This window comes from Denticeps clupeoides, chromosome 17 (genome assembly GCF_900700375.1).
Source record: "Denticeps clupeoides chromosome 17, fDenClu1.1, whole genome shotgun sequence".
NCBI lineage: Eukaryota > Metazoa > Chordata > Actinopteri > Clupeiformes > Denticipitidae > Denticeps > Denticeps clupeoides.
In genome coordinates, this window is record NC_041723.1 from 11,958,723 (window position 1) to 11,978,694 (window position 19,972).

At 43.2% G+C, this 19,972-nt stretch overlaps 2 protein-coding genes across 3 annotated transcripts in view; both read left to right on the top strand.

Moving 5' to 3' along the window:
* met (MET proto-oncogene, receptor tyrosine kinase) overlaps nt 1-12,618 on the top strand; it is a 30,506-nt gene extending 17,888 nt beyond the window's left edge. Inside the window, exons 11-21 of one of the 2 annotated variants that reach the window (XM_028959061.1) lie at nt 1,620-1,838; nt 3,022-3,168; nt 4,114-4,270; nt 5,267-5,407; nt 5,704-5,940; nt 7,121-7,201; nt 8,278-8,459; nt 8,796-8,905; nt 8,993-9,158; nt 9,847-9,983; nt 11,286-12,618. In XM_028959061.1, coding sequence (XP_028814894.1) covers nt 1,620-1,838; nt 3,022-3,168; nt 4,114-4,270; nt 5,267-5,407; nt 5,704-5,940; nt 7,121-7,201; nt 8,278-8,459; nt 8,796-8,905; nt 8,993-9,158; nt 9,847-9,983; nt 11,286-11,496 — 1,788 coding nt within the window. In that variant the 3' untranslated portion in view covers nt 11,497-12,618. The remainder of the gene's footprint in view (nt 1-1,619; nt 1,839-3,021; nt 3,169-4,113; nt 4,271-5,266; nt 5,408-5,703; nt 5,941-7,120; nt 7,202-8,277; nt 8,460-8,795; nt 8,906-8,992; nt 9,159-9,846; nt 9,984-11,285) is intronic. The other variant, XM_028959062.1, reaches the window with a different exon arrangement.
* Nucleotides 12,619-14,953: 2,335 nt separating this feature from the next.
* On the top strand, nt 14,954-18,717 carry snupn (snurportin 1). Its single transcript, XM_028958876.1, has 9 exons — nt 14,954-15,028; nt 16,475-16,646; nt 16,939-17,116; nt 17,221-17,325; nt 17,490-17,586; nt 17,681-17,778; nt 17,909-17,986; nt 18,133-18,213; nt 18,295-18,717. Exons 2-9 carry the CDS (start codon nt 16,489-16,491, stop codon nt 18,598-18,600), a joined length of 1,101 nt encoding a protein of 366 aa, XP_028814709.1. The 5' UTR covers nt 14,954-15,028; nt 16,475-16,488; the 3' UTR covers nt 18,601-18,717.
* Nucleotides 18,718-19,972: the final 1,255 nt, after the last annotated feature.

Sequence of the window (19,972 nt, forward strand, 5' to 3'; positions counted from 1 at the left end):
CGAAACCTGAGAAAACCTGTCATCCATTAGATTGAGGCTCGCTTGACGGAAGCAAAAATAGAAATGTGGTTGAGGGTTTGAGTTACATTTCATGTGGGCCAGAGTCAGAGAGTGCCGTCATGATGACAGACCATCGAGAGAGGGAAAATACATAGTCCGTCTGTCTCACTTTCCTTGGGACGGTGAGAAGACTGAAGCATCGTAAGAGCTTTTCCTTATCTCACCAAGTGGCAAGTGTTCACATGGCCTTGGTGTTCCCACTTGTTTCAATTTAAAAAATATTGCATTAGGCTGATGAGGTGCAATAAAATGGAGTGTTTTCAGGAAGGTGGGGATCTCCACAAAATTGGACACAAGAATGGACACAAAATCGCCAGTGCCTCAAATGAATGCCAACTCTTAGCTTAGCATTAGTTATTAGCGTTGTTTGAGTTGCTTATCCAGCTTTTTGGCTAATTAGTTTAATTTGTGAAAAAGATAAGTCTGAAAAAAGTTAAGTGTTTCCCCATATCGTTTTTTCTAGTTACTGTAATTCTAAAAAAAAAATAGTAATTAAAGTCACTGACATAAAAAATCATTTTCCGTGGCTGGGAAGTGTAGCCCAGGAAAAGGGCTCCATTAGCGTGGACCTGTCTCTGTTCAGTCGCGCTATGGCAGATAGCAGGAGGGCCCTGTGTGTGTTTTCATGTGAATGAACAGAGGCCCACGGTGTGTGTTTGCACTGCTGCCATGTTGCTTCATACTGCATCATACTGGGAAATATGGAGAAACTGCCAGAAGGAAGTTGGGGGAGTTATTTTAGACATAACGTGTGGCTACTGTGCTGTAAATGCAATTGTTTGAATTAGTTTGTTTGACGGGTTTCTCATAGCCAGCATGTTTTGACCTGAATATTGCTCAGAGCGTTTCAAATCAGCGGATTAAATGGACAAAATCCACGGGGACGCAGTCATGGTCCTTGTTGGTAAATGCGCTTATATATCTCAGTGTGAGCTATCTACTCAAGGGCATGCTTACTTCTGTGGCCCACAATGTAAACAGATAATATCAGCCTCAACCACACCACAAATATTTGCACTGGTTTGTTTCCACTGGTTAAGACGATTTTTCAAACTGTCAGTACCATTAGCATAAGTGCATTTCAGCAAAAGCAGATATATAGGAGCAGAAAATAATAAATCCTAATAACCAGGATAACCATCTCTAGCTGCGGTTCTTATGAAACGGATGGAGTGGAAACTGTAGAGCCAGTGGCCCTCAGTTTAAATGACAAGCATAACGCAAAATACGACATTCCTATGTTGATTTGCTGAGATGGGATCAGTGTGTGGATGAGGAATGTGACAGGCGGGAATAAGGGCCGCTGAACGATGGAGTCATATCTGGCATCTGTTCTAAATCGTAACTAACTCACATGAGAAGAGTCAGTGTACCTTAAGATTTGCAGTCTGGTATGCCCTGAAATAACGCATTTTACATCCATCTGCCATTGTTACAAGGGTGACTGCTCATTATGCTGTGGGCTGGGCATTATGAATTAACATGGATGCATATTTAGACTTGGATATACTCTATCAGGCCTCGAACTGAAAATCATTGCAAATATGACTTTTGTCCAGACCTGTGTCCAGGGACAAGACAGACTGTCTATCCAGTGCACAACACCTTCACTGAAGGACCTGAATATCCGGCCCCCTGTCATCACCAAGGTGTCCTTCACCCTTGATGGATTTTCCACTCCGCAGTTTGACCTGCTCTACGTGGAAGACCCAAAATTTGAGGAATTCCAGCAGCCCACCATCACCAGCAAAGGCAACAAGAGTGTTCTGGAGATTAAAGTGAGTGATCCAAGCAATTGCCATACACACAGAGAGGATACATAGACATACATGCAAGCATTGTCACACACATGCATGCCTACAAAGATTTGCTCACACACACACACACACACACACACACACACGCAAGCATGCACAAAGACGTTTCATTGCACTCACTGAGCTGAAAGGAAACAATACTGAATCAAAACAGGAAGAGCAGTTTGTTTCCCATTAACCCTCCCTCTCCCCCAGTTTCTCAGGCATGGGCACCCTGTACTGCTCATTGTTCCTGCTCCCCAAAGGCCACAACTTTTGACACATTAACAGTGAGACTGTGTGTCAGTGTGCTTCTCTGAGTGAAAAAAGCATCATTTTTAACAATGAAATGCTGCCTGCAGCCTGATGGTGAGGAGCAGCTGTTGGGAAGGGGGGGGGTCGCGTGAGAGCCATGTGTTTTGTTTCCCATGTAAGACTCAGGCGGCACGATAATCCCCCCCTGTGCCTCTTGCCCCCAGCTTGGGCACCCCCACCTCGTCTTCTGTACGCTGGGAGGCTGGCCAGCTTCATTGGGCACATTAAAAGCTGTCTAATCATCGAGACTAATAGGGGTCATTTAAAATGTTAAATGCTGAGATTTATCTTGGCCCTTTATGAGGTACACATATCCAGCTACTGAGCCGCAGCCCCCATTTCATGCAACTGAATTGCATTATGGGTAAATGTAAGACTTATTTCTCAAACAAAAAGAAACTTCAGATGAGTTAGAGAGTTCATGCACTGCAAGCATCCCACCTGTGGTGAGAAGGAGTTGGTTAGCAGGATACTGAGGACTTTCTTTTGACTGGCTACTCGCAGGGCATGGCAGAGTAACAGGTGCAGGACTGAACTGTGTATCCAATCGGTAAAGCCGTGACTGTCAGGCGAGGAATGTGATCATTGCCTTTATTACCCGTTCGGGTTGTAAGAGAGCAGGCGCAGATTTTTTTCACATTAGCTTTAAACACTATGCTCGGATTGCCCAAAATACGGTGACGCTGGACTAAAACCCTTTCATCAGAGATGCCATAATTTTTTCTGGCCTTGCATTGGGATTGGCCAACTGTTTGCCAAATGGAATTTAAAGTCATAAACATTGCCTGCTGATGGAAGGATGTTGGTTAGCGAAAAGTATATCTCACTCAAGCCTTTGTTCTATCCCTAGGTTCCTCGAGTGGACCTGGAAGCCGTGAAAGGTCAGGTGCTATTGGTGTCAAACAGAACCTGCGAGGGTGTCACTCTCGCAGGGGACATTCTGGAGTGCACCGTTCCCATGGAGCTTCAGGCCACCAATGAAGAGCTCGAGGTTAAGGTAAGAGGGTGTATTTGGAGGTAAAAGTGTATTTTCTCTTCCCCTCTCGCCTTCTCTAAGTCTGTCTTTGTCTCACAAACAGAGAAACATGCACACAGACATCCACTTCAGCAAGTCCACTCCAGAACTCAAAGAGGCTCTTGTTTAGCCACTCATTCGCTGGCTGCCCCCCTCTCTCCAGCCTGGTCTGGAAGAGCTGCTCTCAGATGTTCGCAGTGCAAACACTTTCCCATCAAGTAGCTTCACACTAACTCACACTCACACACACACACACACACACACACACACACACACATTCACACACAAATAAGAAATGTTTTTGCTTTGCTCTCTTTACTTCTAAAATATCTGTCACTGATAGATATTTTAGACCTGGGATGCAGCATTCCAGATTATGAATTATCTCTGACATCCTTCATCTTTTTTATTGCTCTTTTCATGTGCCAAGAAAAATCAGAGATAAAACACAGCAACTGGCCTTCCCACCGCTGTCATCTCGGATACAGAATTAGCTTCTCAGGAGCATTAAAGCAACATTCAGCCCCAGACAGTGACATCAGATTGGCTGATATGATACAACACACACAAACATTACAGAATGTTACCTCTCATATTAAGAGCTTATCTCCCAAGAGAGACCCCTCGCCCAGACAGTGGGTGACATCCCACTCTTACCCAAGCCCTATCCACTCCATCACAGCAGGCCAGAGGAAACCTCATTTCTACCCAAACTTAATAACACACTCATCCACATGAGAGAAGCAATATCTCTAATCCAATTTCCTTCTGTCTGTGGGACACTGGGCTGTTTAGGATCTCTGCGCACCAGGGTGGGATTCACAGGGTGGTCTTTTGTTTTTATGTGACACTACCTGTGCGTACATATCTTAGCCACGAGAATGGTCTTCCAGTGTCTGTAAGAAGCTTTTTTGGTTGCGTTTGCAGTGGAGGCAGGAGAACTCCACCGTGATCCTGGGCCGGGTGATCTACGCCCACGAGCAGGACTACACCAGCCTGATCACCGGTGTCATCTGCGTCACTCTGCTGTTGCTGCTGCTGCTCTGCCTCTTTGCTTGGGTCAAACGGAAGAAGCACATCGACGGTATGAAATCTGACAGGGCTGCCATGTGTCTGGAATGGGATTTGTGAAGGGCACAGAGGCACAAATGAGAATGCAAACAGTTTAATTGTGACTTTATTAACACCTGTATACACTTTTATGGAGTTGTGTGTGTCTATGTGTGTGAGTTGGGTATGTGCAGACAAGATTCACTGTGCATTATCCACTATGTAAGTGTCTCTGCTGGCGCATATATATAGAAAGACATGAGCACAAAACATTGTTTGAATTACCCAAAAGTCCTTTCTGAAATGGGTGGATCACTATTTCTGGATCTCTGGATTCAGAGCTTTATGTATTTAAATAAACTATATTGAAATATAAATGCTCCTACCAGCACATTTGTATATCATTAGGAACTCGAGTTTACTAATATAATATACTAATATTAGCACTATTTTCCTTCCAGTTGCTCTAAATCTCTTTTGTTTCAATATTAAAATTATTCAAATAATGTTGCTCATTGTTCAGAGATCTATAGCACCTACACCTATTCTACACCTGTATTTCAATATAGTATTTCAGTATAATTAAATGACATACATCATGAAGTGCATGTATTATCAGGTGCATCTAAACGAACTTGGTGCAGAAATTCTGACCCACCTTTTTCAATCATCAGGAATATCCTCACACACAGGTTACTCCTGGTCTCTCAGATAAACAGCGTCTCAGTTCAGGCCCCGGCCTTCCTGCGCTTGCAAGTTTTGCTATAAATCACTTCCACTGCTTATTCAATGCTGTGGTTTGATTGGGTTTTCTTTGAGAACCAAGCTAACACAGGAAGGTCTCTGGATCCTGTTCTCAAAGTCCTTTTTTGTGGGGGAGTGCTTTGTGAAGGATACTTTAGCTGTCAACGGCCCTGGACTTTTTTTAAGTGGGTTCAGCATATGTTCTCTGGTGCAGTGTCCTGTCCCTTTCTCAAGCATCTGCCTGTCCCTCTCCCCCGCCCCTCTTTCTCTCTGTCTCTGGTTGTAGATTTAAGTGAGGGTATGGTTTGGTATGATGGCCGGGCACACATTCCTCACTTGGACATGTTGGCAAACGCAAGGAGTGTCAGTCCCACTAATGAAATGGTGTCCCACGAATCCGTGGACTATAGAACCACTTTGCTCGAGGGTACGTTTTCCTTTATCCACTCTCAGAGTTAGCCCTGTAGTGTGCGGCTCTGCTTTCTCATTTTTTTAACTCTCTGTCTCTCACTGCCATGCATGGATTCCTGCTCTCGCTCCATATTCCTCTGCTCTGCTTAAAAAGATGGGATGCATTGGACTTTCCTTTCCTAAACTGTGGGTCTCTGCCTCACTGTCTCTCCTTCTGCTAGCCGTTCCTCTGAGACGCCGGGCTTTGTTGTGGTGACCTGTGACAAACGCCGGGGTCAGTTTATGACTGACCTCTCACCGCTTTGTTTACAGACCAGAGCATGCCCCTGTCCCAGACTGAGTCCTGTCGGCCACCCCCTTACTCCCACGCACACGTGGACCTGTCGCCCATGCTGGGGGTTGGGGAGGGGGATCTGGCCTCTCCGCTGCTGCCAGCCCATGCGCCCATAGACCTGGCCTGCCTGCAGCCAGAGCTGCTGAAGGAGGTGCAGCATGTGGTCATCGCCCGGGAGGACCTGCTACTGCATGTTACTGAGGTCATCGGGCGAGGTACAATGGCACGGCTGTTTATTCAACAACTGTAGAACAAAAAATATATTTTTTAGAATAACTAAATGATAGCTTCATTGTTTGTATTTTCTTTGTGTTGGTCACGTTGTCATTTTGTACTTTCATTATTATAATCACACAATTTAAGAAGTGTCTATTAATTTCTTTATTAAATTATACAGCCTTATTATATTAATATATACTGTATTTTAATTTTATTGTATTGTAATGTAATATTCATGTCCATTAGTGGAGGGTCTCACACAGGGCCGAAGGAAAAGCTTCACACTTTTGGTGGTAAAACGATATAACCTTAAGGTGTGCAGTGCACTCACAATCCTTAATTGAGATGATTAAACTGCCAAGTTGGTTCCGGATGTTTCATTGTGTTTGAGAAGTGGGGGTGTGAACTTAAGTATATCAGCTTCACACCCAGATGAAATATATCAGGCCCGGGACAAAGCCCTCTCCCACTCACCCTCTCACAGCTCCAGGCTCAGACTCCCCCTGCCCCCCACGCACCTCCAGGGTCCCCCTGGGAAAGCAGGACTCCCTCTCAGGGGGTGAGGGGGAGCAAGATTTGTGCATCGCTGTATGATTTGTTCCCGTGTTAAATTCCGACTCCATTGTTGGTCTGTCTTGGGGCTTGAGTCCAGTAATCTGACTCTGCTGCCATCTGCGGGGACATGATATCAGAGAAACTAGGCCTGATTGTTTTTACATGCCACAAAAGCTACACCGTATTCAGTAAGGTTTTATTTGTGTTTTCTGTGTACTTACTTGCTCCAGGTTTTACTCGCACGTAAGAGAGACTCTTTATAAAATGCGGCAGAGATATAGCACCATGTAGGAGCAGTAATTGCAAGCTAACAAGATGCCACACTGTCTCTCTTCTGTCACTGAATCCAATTTTACTCAGTGATGTGCCAGTCCAGTGACAGGATCAGGGCACTCCGGATCTTCAAATAACGGAGGTGAACGAGGGAGGCAGTGTGAACTCTCATTAACAGCCCAGTTGTTTTAGGGTGGACTTGTGGATTCCTCATTGTTCAGCAGCAAGGCCCAGCACAATAAGTGACCCATTATGTCACATCTGAGACATTCAGAGGGGAACTGAACTTGATTGATTCATGTTTTATAAAGTGCACTTGCCCTGTTTTCCTCCCTTTGTGAACCCCAGGTCACTTTGGCTGTGTGTTCCATGGGACTCTGCTCGAGCCGGATGGCCAGAAGCAGCACTGTGCCGTCAAGTCCCTAAACCGTAAGTGAGGATCCTGATCAACCTAATCCGCAGTGCCCATTTCCAGTCAAGCTGTAGCAGTCCCTTGGGACATAATTTTTTTCACCACCCACTTTATCTTAATCACTGGATCTCCCAAACTGAAAAAATGGTTAAATATATAATTTACGAAATGTGTGCATTTAGATAGACAGGTGAAGCTGATCTCCATGCATCATAATCTGCCAGTCTGATTAGATTCTGTATGTTTTTATGTGGTTTGATTGGGTCACCCTTTAATGGCATAAGAAGGGTATTTTGTTGAGATGTGGATTCTGGTAACAGGGGACATAATAATTATGATGAATGGCGGCGTATCATGTTAGGCTGCTTCTAATTGGGTAACGTGTCACTTTGGAGAGCAAGATTAATGCACTGCTTTTTGCTTTGGTTTGGTCCCTTTCACTCACACCACCACTTCAGTTTGCCATTCAGATTCTCTCAAGTAAGATTATTTCCTGTTGGTTCTAGGGTAGCTCTTTTAATTTGACAGTCTGGAGGCAAAAATGATTTTTTTTTAATGTAATTTACTGCCGTCACAGTATGGGTGAGAGGGTAAATAGCTTCTCCATCTTCACTAAATCGGATTCTTTTCTCAGATGGGATTAGAGGAGAGTAAGGGGAAAGTGTCACAGCACTGCCGACATTGATGAGATTCTGTAATGGGAATGTTGTGTCGCTCTGAATTAGATCTAAAAAAACAGACATGCTGGTGACTATGCCCATTCAGCAGACTGTGATGGCTTCAACGTCTGTGGGAGGTTTTGCCAAGGTTAATGCTGAATCACTTAGTTCTGCTGGTCTCAGAGTGCCCTATAATAGCTCTGTCAGATTAGAGACAGAGATATTTAGCAGAATCTCGTTTAAAATAAATTGGATGGGATTACAAAGCTTGATAAAGTCTTTGTAATGCAAAGAAATGGCACCGAACACTGAAATTGGATGGCTTTGCTTTTGTCAGTGTTTTTAAAAGAGTTGTTTTAAGTTCATGTTATTAGCTGATATATATAAATAAATGAGTGCTGCAGGTTCATTAAGATGTTCCCGATTTCTCACAGGAATCACAGACATTGAGGAGGTGTCCCAGTTCCTGAAGGAAGGCATCATAATGAAAGACTTCAGCCATGCCAATGTATTGTCACTGCTGGGCATCTGCCTGCCCAGCGAGGGCTCCCCTCTGGTGGTCCTACCTTACATGAAGCATGGAGACCTACGCAACTTTATCAGGGATGAGACTCACGTAAGATGAGAGTCTAAACATATCATACAGAAAGTACTTAACTAATGTATGTTCTGCCTTGAACTCATAGTTTAGACTTAAACATCTATTTATAGATCAATTAACGGTGCCATTTACGAACACGTTCACATTTACACCATTTATCAGACGCCCTTATCCAGAGCAACTTACAATCAGTAGTGACATGGACAGAGACCCTGGAGACAGGTACACAATTGTAGTACACAAATGGGATTCCAACTTGGGTCTTCTGGTAGATGGTGGCTACCACCACCGGTGGGTCTTAATATAAACTGATCATTCATATTAAGACAATATATATATTTTTTTGCACAGAACCCCACTGTCAAAGATCTCATGGGCTTTGGGCTGCAAGTTGCAAAAGGAATGGAGTATCTCGCCAGCAAGAAGTTTGTGCACAGAGACCTGGCCGCCAGAAATTGCATGTAAGTTTAAAAAATCACAATGTTTAATTACACCCATGAGATACTTGGTTTTGCAATGCATCACTGACGTCCCCTGTTGTTTGCTAGGCTGGACGAGAGCTACACTGTGAAGGTGGCGGATTTTGGCCTGGCCCGAGATATCTACGAGAAGGAGTACTACAGTGTGCACAACAAGAGCGGAGTCAAGCTGCCAGTCAAGTGGATGGCCCTGGAGAGCCTGCAGACGCACAAGTTCACCTCAAAGTCAGACGTTGTAAGTACTGCCGAGGAGTTATTAACAAGTACACTACCGGTAGTTTGGATGCACAAACTCATTTACAGGTCTTTTACATTATAGAACAAAACTGAACGCACAGAAGTATGAATTAACATACATTCGATCATATAATAAACAAATAATTTGAATAATTAAGAGGACTGGTCTATGTTTTTTGAATCTCTGATTCTTGGTGTTTCCTTTAAGTTAAGTTGAATCGCCCTTCTGAATTTTCTTGCCAAAAGAAACTCAACCGGCCTAGGCAAAACATAGCACCATGCTGAAAGATTACACAGCCTGGGCCTAGAATTTCATATTTTCTTCCATTCACGTCAACAAACTAAAACTGACAGAAAAAGTAAATGCCCTGTCGGTTCTGGAATATGTTTTACATGTTTGTTTTGCAATGATGCATTGACTTTTTTTGTTTTCTCTGTGCAATGCCAACCCATTCTAGTGCTGAATAAGTAAATAATTGTTCGGTGTTTTGAACATTCCACCAGTCAAATGTGATTTAAATAATGTATGAAAATTGCCTTGACCTGACTGCCGTTCATATAATTAATTTTGTCCGTCCTCCCAGATAACCATCATTCTGACAGGAAAATGCACAGGCATACATTACATACACCACTCTGTCAGAGGGGGAGTGCATCTGATTTAAAGTTCTTCCATTTCTGCACAGTGGTCATTTGGTGTGTTGCTATGGGAACTCATGACCCGGGGGGCCCCACCTTACTCCGATGTCAACTCGTTTGACATCACAGTGTTCCTCTTGCAAGGGCGGAGACTGCTTCAGCCAGAGTTCTGTCCTGACGCTCTGTGAGTACACACACACAATTTAAATGCATTATTCACATGCTTTGTACAATAAAAAAACTCTAGCAAAATAGACGTTTTAGTAACTTATCACGGCAAAACTCAAACATGCATTCAAGGAGAACACGGAGACAGGTGAGGAACCAGGCCTCGGTGCGCTTATTCGGCACAGTGAGCCGGAGAAGAAATGGCCGTTGTAAAACGGCGTTGGTGGGTGCAGTATAAGGGCAGCGCCAGGGAAGAATGCACTTTCACTGGAGCTGAACAGTCAGTGAGTCCATCTGGGCAGCCCTCATATCAGCCATGAAAGATGAGTCACCTCTCAGCGGTGGCTGTGAACGATGCCAAAATCCAAGAGTTTCCTCTCATATTGAAACTTTTTTTTTTTTTTTGGTGTTGTACACAATTCCAGACAAACCACATGTGGCACAAATCTAACTCTGTTTCCACCTCAGAGGGCACCATCTGCTGAGATCAACAAAGACTAGGCAGAGACCAGTATGTTATAAAAATAACAAGATATAAATTCAGCAAAAAAACTGGGAAATCTTTACTTCAGAAAAGCGTGACAGTTCACACCTTTTTTTTCTACTTTGAATCATAATTTTTTGCCTCCACGAACCTCATCTGGACAAACAGTTGGAAGATGACTGACTGGAGGCTTATAAGGAATTATGAACAATTCTGAGTGAATATCCATTTGTCATATACATTAATGCCACTGGCCTGTTTTAAGGTCCCATGGCCTATATTGCTAAATACTGTGTAGTAATATGAATTGAATTGATTATTTGTGCTATTTGTTCCCTAAAGCAGGTCCTGTTAGTTTGTAAAATGTCAAAGTTTTGACTAATTATTGAAGTCCTTTTCATGTTCAGGGGTATTTTCACTCTTGCGAGTAAAATGCAAACCTGGACCAAATATCCTGTCAGCAAATTGCCTTGTTATAGTGTCCATAAGTTCATGAGTAATTAAAGAAAAAAGTAAATCCCATTCTGTCCTTTTTTAAAATAAAAGGTTAGTAAAGCAAATGAAATATTGATGTTATGGTAGTGTATGGTTACCATGTGTATGGTTTGTGGTGACTGAACTCAGGAATTTAAGGAAATTGCTTGCAGAGCACACATAGCATCAGTTCTAGGCCCTGATGCAAGTGGCACTGTATAGGAATAATAATGTTTGATTCATGGCCCTTTATTTAAAATGTAAGAGCTTGCAGCATAAAGCAAAGCTCATATTGTCTGATGTTCGGTCTCTCTCTCTCTCTCTCTCTCTCTCTCTCTCTCTCTCTCTCTCGGTGCACAGATATAACGTGATGATTGAATGCTGGCACCCAAAACCAGAGAGGCGGCCAACATTCTCTGAGCTTGTTTCCAGAATCTCAGCCATCTTCTCCAGCTTCAGTGGGGAGCACTATGTTCTTCTCAACACCACCTATGTCAACATTGAAAAGATGACACCATACCCTTCCCTCATCTCCTCTCAAGGCCACCTAGACCGAGACTGCTGCACCTGAGCGATGGGAGAGTCAAGCCAGTGGGACTAATGTGGACAGGACAGAGACCTGCATCTTGTCAACTACTGTATGTGATAGATACGCACTGGACTGTGCTTCGGAGCAAAAAAAAAAAAAGCACGAACCTGAATAAATTGAATGAGGTACCTTCCATCATGGACACACAGAAGCAGTGATGTCAGCCTCTGAGGACCTCTGACTCCATTTAGGGCCCAGGAATTAATGGGTCCCGGCAGACATCTCTCTTGTACAGTTTTCTTTTTTTATCGTGAGGGGAGAGTAATGAGACACGAAGCCTCCAAAACACCTACAACTGGACCTTCAGGTTTTTATGGCAGTGTGTAGTGGACTGATGGCAGACCACGACTAGCCGTGTCCCTCAAGGAGGAACTGTGCGGGGCAACATAGCCGTGACTGAGCTCAACGGTCCAGCGGCGACTGTGTTACGGAGAGTGCGGGGACAATGAGCTGATACGACGCTGGCCAGGCGGCTGCATGCGTGCCCACGCAAAAATTGTCCGACTGGATTCCGAGCAAATCACACCGCACCACACCTGAGCGGCCCGGTGCACCACTCGGCCGCGGCAGTAAATGTGAATGCATGATTTGCCTCCGCTGTTCGAGGTGCGTGGCTATGAGGTGCGGTTGTTACTTCGGTTTGAAAGCACCCATGCAGTACACTGGATATGTTACGTGTGCGTAATTTTCTCTTTGGTCTGCTTTAACATCTTACATCTACGCTGTGAGCAAGCTTCATGGAAACAATGCTTTTAGAGGAACGTGCGCATTTGAAGCGCACCTTAAGAGGCCGACTGAGTGTTTTGAAAGACAGGTGAGGCTGCCGGGTTTGCATGGTGCACCCCACCGACACTGTATAATATGTTGTAAATAGCTAGGGGTTTTCGGACAAATGCATCCCCTGTGTGTGCTTTACTGTGGTAAAAGTGTCTATACGTAGTCCAGGTGACGTGAGGTACAACTGGCACACGAAGCCTTTCATTCTTTTACATTCCAGACGACTTTACATGGCATTATTCGCTGTTCCCTGTCTATGGTTCTGATAATCAGAATGTGACTTTCCGATCACTGTGTATGAGGACGATTCGGTAATAATGGTACATGTGACGATGTTTATGCTTTGTCTACCTAATAAAGCTAACAGTGTGTTTGTCCTTCTGGCATAACAGGCGTTTTTATAACAAAATTCTAAACAGACCTGAGGTTATCTCATGTTGAACTGCAATAGAGGCGTCAATTATGTACTTTTCTTCCATGTCTTAAATGAAGGAAAGCATAAAATAGTTTATAAGAGATGCAGTCACTAGAACGTCTTGCTTCCGTTACCTTTTTGGAAAAGCACCCACTCACAGTGTGTCATCCAGGTGAGTAAGAGCAGTTAGAATGCACCTTGGCTGCTGCACACCCTGTTCAGCTTTGTTCGCCTGCCCTCCCCTCATGACCCCCTCAGCACCACCCCTCACTTCCCACATTTCTCTCCTGTACTCAACAACACTTCATAAAGAGGGAAAAAAAAATGTGATCAAAGGCCAGTCCCCCTGAACGTTATGCTCTGTTTATCATTCTTTCCCATAGAAGGACTTTTGTAGGTTCAGGACAAAGCAGTGGCTCTGGGTGGCATACTCGTGGATCATGTCCGCCACCTGCTGGCAGGCAGTAGAATTCCACTGGAAACTCCTACAGAAGCAGAAATGAGTATTTTTCTGAACTGTATTAAAAAGGTCTGAGGGACAAGGACACAGGAGTGCTGGGGAGGACCAGCGCATTGGTGACAGCTCATGCCTGGAACTGGGACAACTAAAGGGAATGCTGCTGTCCTCTGTGTTCTTTACAGCCCAACTATCAGCGATGACACCAATGAAGATATGATCCTGCCTTTGTACAGCTTCCAAAACAGGAGCTGTGTCACGTCTCCCTCAGTAATTTCTCATTTAAATAAAGAGGTGAAGAGGGAAGAAAGGACATCTTTAGATCACTCAGCTCAGTCCCTTTTGCCTGGACGTTTTACTAAATGAGCAGGCTTGTTGAATACGCCGATTTATTTTATGCCCGTTCGTGTAGGATTCAGGGGCTTCACTGGTCGTTCTTGAGTTGATTTAAGCGCATACAGTTGCATACAGATTGAGCGCATACAGTTTATATAAAGATATGCGGGGAATATTAATTCATTAGTTCATTTGTTCCCTCAGTAATTTGCTTGCTCCAAATGGAAATTCATTAACATATATATTTTTAAAAACATCAAATTGTCTTAAGAATACAGTATGCAATTACACTTTAAACCAGTATATGCTCCGGACTGGTAGGGTGATAGTAACCTAGTGGGTAACACATGAAGCAGAAGACCCAGGTTCAAATCCCACTTACTACCATTGCTCCAGGGGGGACTGTCCCTGTAACTACTGATTGTAAGTCACTCTGGATAAGGGCGGCTGATAAATGCTGTAAATGGACTATCAAGGGACAGGAGCAGAAATAGGACATCAGAACTTATCCAGGACCCTGCATAGACACTATGAAAAAAAACAAGGCAAATCTCCCTTGTTTTGGAAGGATTTTAATTATAGTCCTTAATTATGCAATTCATTTTAGATCAAAGTCTAAGTCCAATAATAACAAAACCATAGTATTTTATAAATTAAATAACTTAATTTGAAACAAATGACAATTTTGAAACACATAATTCAATATACACATATCATTTACACCTTTTTAAATAAATTAATTTTTTCTGGTCCAAGACAAGCCAAGGAAATAAAAGGTAGACTAAACCTTTTATACATAGTTTGTATTCCACACATATAAATACCTAGAATATATTTGTGAATGAAAGGTTTTGTCACAGTTCTCTGCGAAGTGCGGTAGGTTAGCACCCTCTGCCTGATGATGAAAAAAACGCACAAAAGGTTTTACTTTGCTCCAATTTTCAACTCAATCTATTATTAATTCTAATCAAGACCCGGGCGTATCATGTACAAAAACCCGGGTTCGAATAAGAGAATAATAATAAATCTCTTGCCTATTAAGTAGGGTTTCCAGCAGGAACGCGCCCCCCTTTTTATTTATATTTTACAAACACATTTGCTGTTTATATGAATGATTCGCCGATGCCAGACTGAATTTTAATTCTGTGGTTTATCCCAAGTGGAAACCGCTCCTGTGCTGATTCGGCCGCATTCGGCCAGGCAAGTGCAGGACTGCATCATGGGATCTGTAGTTTGTATGTTATCAGCGCCTCATTTCTCCGGGCCATAATAATAGGTCTATAAACAGTAATCTCGCAGGATGTGTTTGACATTCCGAAACATGTCCGTCCCCGGATAATACGGGACGGCGGGCAACCCTACCACTAACGCACCTCTACTTGACGATCGAGTCTAACTCCGAAGCCGTGGTTGGTCGTCCACAGAAAGGACGGCGCGCCTATTACGTCATTTGACTGCGACGCGGAACAGACGTTTGAACGGAGTCTCCGTGCGTGGACCTGTACCAGCAACTTGCTGTGGGCTCTGAGGTTTGTTCTGAGTCGGATCGTTCTGATGGGATTTGTTTAAATGTAAATGCAGAATGAATGTTAATTTGGGATGTGGGCCTACGATACTGAACTGTCACTTTCTTTACCTGAACGTCGTATTAACGTGTACAGTTAAGGCCAAAATTATTAGCCCCGCCAGGAATTATGGAACATTTTACTGAACTTCTTCCCAGTGTTTACGACATTGGTGAAACTTAATCTAATCAAACGTTCACCAGTGCTGTCTAGTAGATCTGGTAGATTTCTGCATTATAAATACAATTTTAGGCCTTCTTTTTCATGTAAAAACGGGGTTCGTAACAAACACCCTTACAGTAATAAACCAGTCAGCTTTGAAACCAGACCTGTGCGGTCATCTTGCTTCCTAAGGACAATCAGCTTAAAAGATTCCCCAGGAACAGGGCACTTGTGAGCGGGTCTACATTTACATTTACAGCATTTACTACTGTCTAGGGTTACTCACCGTGCCAAAGACACGGGAAACCAGTCTGGAGCGCAGAAAGAAGAGGGTAGGTGGTTATGGTGGTGGTAGCCTAGTGGGTAACACACTCGCCTATGAACCAGAAGACCCAGGTTCAAATCCCACTTACTACCATTGTGTCCCTGAGCAAGACATTTAACCCTGAGGTGCTCCGGGGGGACTGTCCCTGTAACTACTGGTTGTAAGAAGACAGTACTGGCTCATGTCTGTGTCTTGAACTGATGTAGGTTGCATGATTGGCAAGTTCTGTAAGAAGTGAATCTTGTGAGCGCAAGATTTCGAGAACTCTGGAGAACTACTGAGAATCTGTGGTGGAAACCATGCAGTTTGGAACCAGCTACAACAATTTGCAATGAACGAATGGGCCAAAATCCCTCAGGAGGCCCGTGCCATCCTAGTAAAGATCTACTCTATGACATTGGTAGCAGTCGTGGTTCAGGGTACACTATTGACTATTAATGGCCGGGGGGCTAATAATTTTTGATGTGTAATTTTTGCTCTTTCTTGTTTCAACTCAGTGTATCAGTAAAATATTCAAATTAAGCTTTTGAATATTTTGTTATTTATAGAGCTGTTTCCAAAAGTTAGCAGTGATCATAAAATCTTTTAGGTCACAGTGTTATTTAGGGGTTTTCGTTGGCAAGGATCTCACGATACAAGTATAATCACAATATGCTGTGATACTGTACATATTGTGATATTCTACAATTTGCTGAAAATGTAAAAACAGAGCTGATTTACAAGATGCTGTGTATGAACTGTGTGGCTCACATTGCATTAAAAAATTCAGCCAAAACAACAGAAATCAGAACAGAATTTGGGATGAAATTTGTATTATAAAAGTATTGATATTTGATATAGATATTTTGTGCCCTGATGTTGTCTACTGCTGAGATATTGCTGAAAGACTCCACTGCTTGATCGTTTGAAAATGTGCTTTTTAGGCTACAGGTTCACCATGGATGAACTCACCCAAGCTCTCTCCGCCAGCTTTGCTGTTTCTAGAGAGCCCAACAGCACATCAGCGCCTCACCCCCGGCTTTCCCAGTACAAGAGCAAGTACAGTGTCCTTGAGCAGAGTGAACGGCGGTGGAGGTTTTTGGAGCTGCAGAAAATGTGAGACAAATCCTTACACCGTATTGTGCACTGTGTTCTGTTTTCTCTTGCCGTGGCTTTGCTCTGTCAGGGCATATCTGCACATCGTGTCTTGTCTAGCGTTGTAAATTGTCACACCAGAGAATGCAATTTGACATACAGTTTGACAAAAAAACAAAACACATTGAACACCTTTTCTAAATTTAATAACTATTTAACCTTTAAAATGAGTTTTTGTGTGCTGTTTACCAGGATATAGAGGTCAACAGTGGCCTCAGCTGATTAAAAATATGACTGTGGTTCTTATGTTCAGAAAGAGACTGAACTATGTCAACCATGCTCGTCGTTTGGCTGATGGAGACTGGACTGGCGCAGATAGCGATGATGAGCAGAAGGAAGAAACGGCAGAAAAGGAAGAGCATCCGGATGAAACAGAAGAGGGCATGGAAATTGAACAGCGCAAAAAGTTGCCAAAGTACTACGCCAACCAGGTATGACGAGATGTGTGTGTGTGTGTTTATATTATTTTTATTATTCTCTATACCAATGGTGACTGCACTGAAACCATGTGCTGACCACACATCTGTCTGTCCAGCTGATGCTGTCTGAATGGCTGGTAGATGTTCCTACAGACCTGAACACAGACTGGCTTCTGGTGGTTTGTCCAGTGGGGAAACGCTCTCTTGTTGTGGCCTCCAAGGTTTGTGCGTATTGAATTATTGTTGTTAAATTTTCTGAGTAAAGCCAACCATGCGTTTTTTTTTTTTTTTTGTTATGGATACGACTAAAGCTCATTCATAAATCTGATGGACACTTGCAGTCTAGTTGTTGGTTGATAAGATGTCTACGTTCCCCCCTTCTAAGGGTTCCACAGCAGCTTATACCAAAAGTGGGTACTGTGTGAACCGCTTCCCCTCCATGTTACCTGGTGGAAACAGACACAACTCTGCAATGGGAAAAGGTAGGCCTTACAGACCAGTGGTCTTTTCTGCTTTTACTGCATCATGGAATGGATGGTCACCTCGTTGTTGTCTCATGTCCCTCCTCTTGTACAGATTACACTATACTGGACTGCATTTATAGTGAAGTGGACCGAACCTACTACATCCTAGATGTGATGTGTTGGAGAGGACATCCTGTCTATGACTGTCCGGTGAGTTTGAGTAGTAGTAGTCCCCATGTGAGGAGGTACTACACTTTTATATCAACAGCTGTGAACTGTATAGCAAATTCTGCCTAATTTTAAATCATGTATGTGATTTTGTTTAATGATCAACCCATAGACTGAGTTCAGGTTTTACTGGCTGCAGTCGAAGGTTGCTGAGACAGAGAACCTATCAGAAATTGCCAAGCGTAATCCTGTAAGTGACCCTTTATGGTGTGCTCAGTTTTTTTGTCATTAAATCCACAAAAATTGTACAGTGATTTTAGCACATTTTTGGTTTGGTTACTTGCCTGTACTTGCCTCCATATGATTTCAGAAATGTAATAATCTGTATTTGTATAGTTTCGATTTATAGCTCTGAACAGCACTGTCTGCACTACAGAGTTCATTCAAGAAGCTCTGTCCAAGGAGTACAGTTTTAATGTAAGTACTTCCTTTCTTTAGAGTGCTTCTGTTTGCCAGCTATGTAAATCTCTGACACCGTAGCATTATGGGTCTTTTCAGGTGGACGGCCTCCTCTTCTTCCATCGCCAGACCCATTACACTCCAGGCAGCACCCCGTTAGTGGGCTGGCTAAGGCCCTACATGGTATCAGACATTCTGGGCATGGAGGTCCCCATGAACCCCCTGACCGCTAAACCAGAGTACGCCAGCCAGCAGCTCCAGCAGATCCTCGAACACAAGAAAAAGTCATCTGAGGTGCGACCTGCTGAGCAGGACGGCCAATATGAATTAGAACACCTCTCCACTCCTGACAAGCCGAAAAAAGCATGCAGTCCCAGTCAAAAAGTGAAGAGCATGGAGTGCTGAGGGTGAGGAGGCTGCGTTAAACGTGCCATCCATCACACCTCCATACACCTGATACATCGCAGTTGTGTATGATGGAAGGAACCTGGAGGTGAATGTCATTGAGAGGCACTGAATTTGTAGGGTGTAAGGGGGGGGGGGGGGGGGTTCGTACGTGTTCCATTTTATGCTTCACTTTTAACTTCATGGACCTGATGTTTGATGTAGAAGAAATCATCTGAGTCTTTTCAAGTTTTTTTTCTTATCATTTATTAATAAATATTTTAGTCTTTTAGTTTTTAACATTCGCCTCAATGATGTTTTTTCTGGAATTGTATTACCTGTTGTCTGTACGTATTTTGCCAAAGATGTTTTTGGAAGTCTGTGGCCTTTCATAATTAAAGTTACCTAAAAATCTAGACGCTGTTAACATTCTTCTGGGTTTTCAATGGAGCACAGATGGAACAGATGCCTTCGGTCACACTGATGACACATATCAGTGAAATCGGATCACACTTAAGTGTCCCAGTATGAGTCTTGACTGAGCAAAACAGGGTTGGTGATGACACGGTGCCCACATAATATTGTTGGCTGAAACACCTCCATGACATAAATCAGCATTTGAATGCGTTGAATGTTGATTGAGGCAGTTGCATTTCCTACTTGTAAGATTTATTTTACTTTACATATTTACTTTATGAACAGACAGGGACAAATTTGTTGGTACCCCTTGGTCAATGGAAGAAAAACTCACAATGGTCACAGATATAACTTTAATCTGACAAATTCTATGAATGCTAACCAATGAAAGTCAGACATTGCTTTTCAACCATGCTTCAACAGAATTATTTTTAAAAATGAACGTATGGAACAGGCCTGGACAAAAGTTAATATTTTGTTGCACAACTTTTTCAGGCACTCGCTGCAATGAAACGATCCCTGTAACTGTCAATGAGACTTCTGCAGCTCTCAGCAGGTATTCTGGCCCACTTCTCATGAGCAAATTGCTCCAGTCATTTCAGGTTTGAAGGGTGCCTTTTCCAGATGCCATGTTGCAGCTCTTTCCAAAGATGCTCAATAGGATTGAGGTCATGACTCATAGAAGGCCACTTTAGAATACTCAATTTTGGGGTGATTGTCCTGTTACAAGACCCATGACCTGCGACTGAGACCAAGCTTTCTGACACTGGCCAGCAAATTTCTCTCTAGAATCCCTTGATAGTCTTGAGATTTCTTTGGTGTGACAGATTTAAGACACCCTGTGCCAGAAAGCAGCCCTAGACTGTAACAGCCTCCTCCATGTATCACAGTAGGGACAACGTTCTTTTCTTGTTACGCTTTATTTTCTGTCTGAACATAACAAAATTATATTATAGGCTAAGTAATCGTTCACTTC

Coding starts and splice junctions, on each gene's coding strand:
- snupn (XM_028958876.1), top strand. CDS start 16,489: ATGGATGAACTCACCCAAGCTCTCTCCGCCAGCTTTGCTGTTTCTAGA. Junction 17,779..17,908: donor ATCCTGTCTATGACTGTCCG/GTGAGTTTGAGT, acceptor ATCAACCCATAG/ACTGAGTTCAGGTTTTACTG. Junction 17,987..18,132: donor AAATTGCCAAGCGTAATCCT/GTAAGTGACCCT, acceptor GTATTTGTATAG/TTTCGATTTATAGCTCTGAA.